Consider the following 2,160-nt stretch of genomic DNA (forward strand, 5'->3'; position numbering starts at 1 on the left):
AGAAAGGGGTGTGTGAGAGAGAGAGAGTACTGTGCTTTTCCTGTGACTGAATGACTGTAACGCTACTTGACAGGTCTGTACTGGCTTATCTTCCATCATTACATCAGTTTTACCCTCTTTCTATTAAGAGTGCCCTTTTGCAAGTGGATGGATGGGTGCAATTCTCAGATTCTTTGCTGCGTGTCTCTGGTCTTATTTTCACAGTTATGACTTTGTTTTTTCCAGGAGGAAGGAAGCTACAGAGATGCCGCCAAGTTAGTGATTCACCTTAGAGAATGTGGCTTGAAGCCAGAGGTATACAGCTATTTAATTGCAATGACAGCAGTAGTCAAAGAGCTTAACGAATTTGCAAAAGCACTACGCAAGCTAAAAGGCTACACCAAGGCTGGTTTGGTTGCTGAATTGGACGCGGCGAACGTCGGGCTCGTAGAAAACTACCAAGAAGATCTTCTGGCTGATGGGCTGCGCTTGTCTAAATGGGTTATTGAAGAGGGAGGCCCGTCTCTTAATGGAGTGATTCACGAGAGACTCCTGGCTATGTACGTCTGTGCCGGGCGTGGAAGTGAGGCTGAACAACAGTTGTGGGAAATGAAGCTAGTCGGCAAGGAGGCTGACGCAGACCTATACGACATTGTTTTAGCTATGTGTGCTTCTCAAAAGGAGGCCAATTCAATCGGGCGGCTGCTTACTCGGATGGAGGTCACCGGTTCATTGCGGAGAAAGAAAACATTGTCGTGGTTGTTGAGAGGGTACATTAAAGGTGGTCATTTCAAGAACGCCGCGGAGACTGTCATTAAGATGCTTGATTTGGGACTGTATCCCGAGTTCCTAGACAGAGCTGCCGTGCTGCAGGGGCTGAGTCGACGAATTCAACAACCGGGAAATGTTGATACCTACATCACACTTTGCAAACGCCTTTCTGATGCCAATTTGATCGGGCCGTCTCTTGTTTATCTGCATTTGAGAAAGCACAAACTTTGGGTTATCAAAATGCTTTGAGTTGGTTAGTGATTATGAACAAAACCTGCTTCTAAATAATTGTAACTGCTGTTGATGTTGTGTAGATATATATGTACAGATGCAATGGTTTAGAACAATGTGTTGTGTATATAATAAAAGAATACTGCATATGCTGTAAATGTAGGAATTGGGTGCTAAGGGACACTCTTCATTGGCTTTTCTGATGTATGTTGCTGTTTATATTCATTTCATGTGTACTAATAAAATATACCACTGCTTTCTCCTTTTTCTGAATATTAAATTTCTGGAAGCTTCAGTTTCCACCTTACTTTTTAATTATTTTTTATTATATAAACAAAGAAAATTATAAAAATATATTTAAAATAATAGATATAATACGACTTCACATTTATTTTGAATCACGCGACTTCAATTATAGCTGAAGCCTTGACAAGTGAAGGATGTCAGCCTTGATTTTTTTTTATAAATATTATATATTATTATTATTATTAGTAGTATATATGTATTATAATTATTTAAATATTTTTTTAATTATAATCAATGTTAAATTGAATCAACCAAAATTTTTTGTATATTATTATACATATTATATATAATAACTTATCTCAATATCCAAATTAATAATTCAATTCAACAAAACATTAATATGAATAATGAAAATTGAATTACAACAACTTATATAAAGTGAAATAAAAATTTAACTATATTATAATATTCGTATTCATTGTAATATTTGTAACAATTGATTGTAAATAATATTCATATTATATGTTATGATTATTTGATATAAATTTTTCTGTTATTTTAATTATAATCAATGTTAAAAACTTATTTGTTGCATTCATCATAATATTTGTAACAATTACAATTTTTTTAATTAACAAAATTTTAATATTGATTATAATTAAAAAATATATAAATTTATAATCAAATAATTATAATAATAATATATAATATTTAAAATGAAAAAATAAATACATTAATATAACAACCATAATTAACTCACATCAATGTATCAGTATGGGTCATAGATCATAAAATAATATTTGTATTTTATTATAATATCAATAACAATTAATTATAATTTTTTTAAATTTAATGGATTGTTAATATTAATTCTAATAAAAAATATTTAAATAATATATAATATTTAAATAAGATTAAATATAATTATTTTAA

General features: G+C 31.3%; 1 protein-coding gene across 1 annotated transcript in view; it reads left to right on the forward strand.

Annotated features, from left to right (window-relative positions):
* The window catches only part of LOC105163944 (pentatricopeptide repeat-containing protein At2g30100, chloroplastic), a 5,920-nt gene extending 4,672 nt beyond the window's left edge, over positions 1-1,248 (forward strand). Inside the window, exon 2 of the mRNA XM_011082482.2 lies at positions 226-1,248. Within this exon, the coding sequence (XP_011080784.1) occupies positions 226-999 (774 nt within the window). The 3' untranslated portion in view covers positions 1,000-1,248. The remainder of the gene's footprint in view (positions 1-225) is intronic.

The sequence above is a fragment of the Sesamum indicum genome, linkage group LG6, assembly GCF_000512975.1.
Source record: "Sesamum indicum cultivar Zhongzhi No. 13 linkage group LG6, S_indicum_v1.0, whole genome shotgun sequence".
In the NCBI taxonomy this organism is placed as follows: Eukaryota; Viridiplantae; Streptophyta; class Magnoliopsida; order Lamiales; family Pedaliaceae; genus Sesamum; species Sesamum indicum.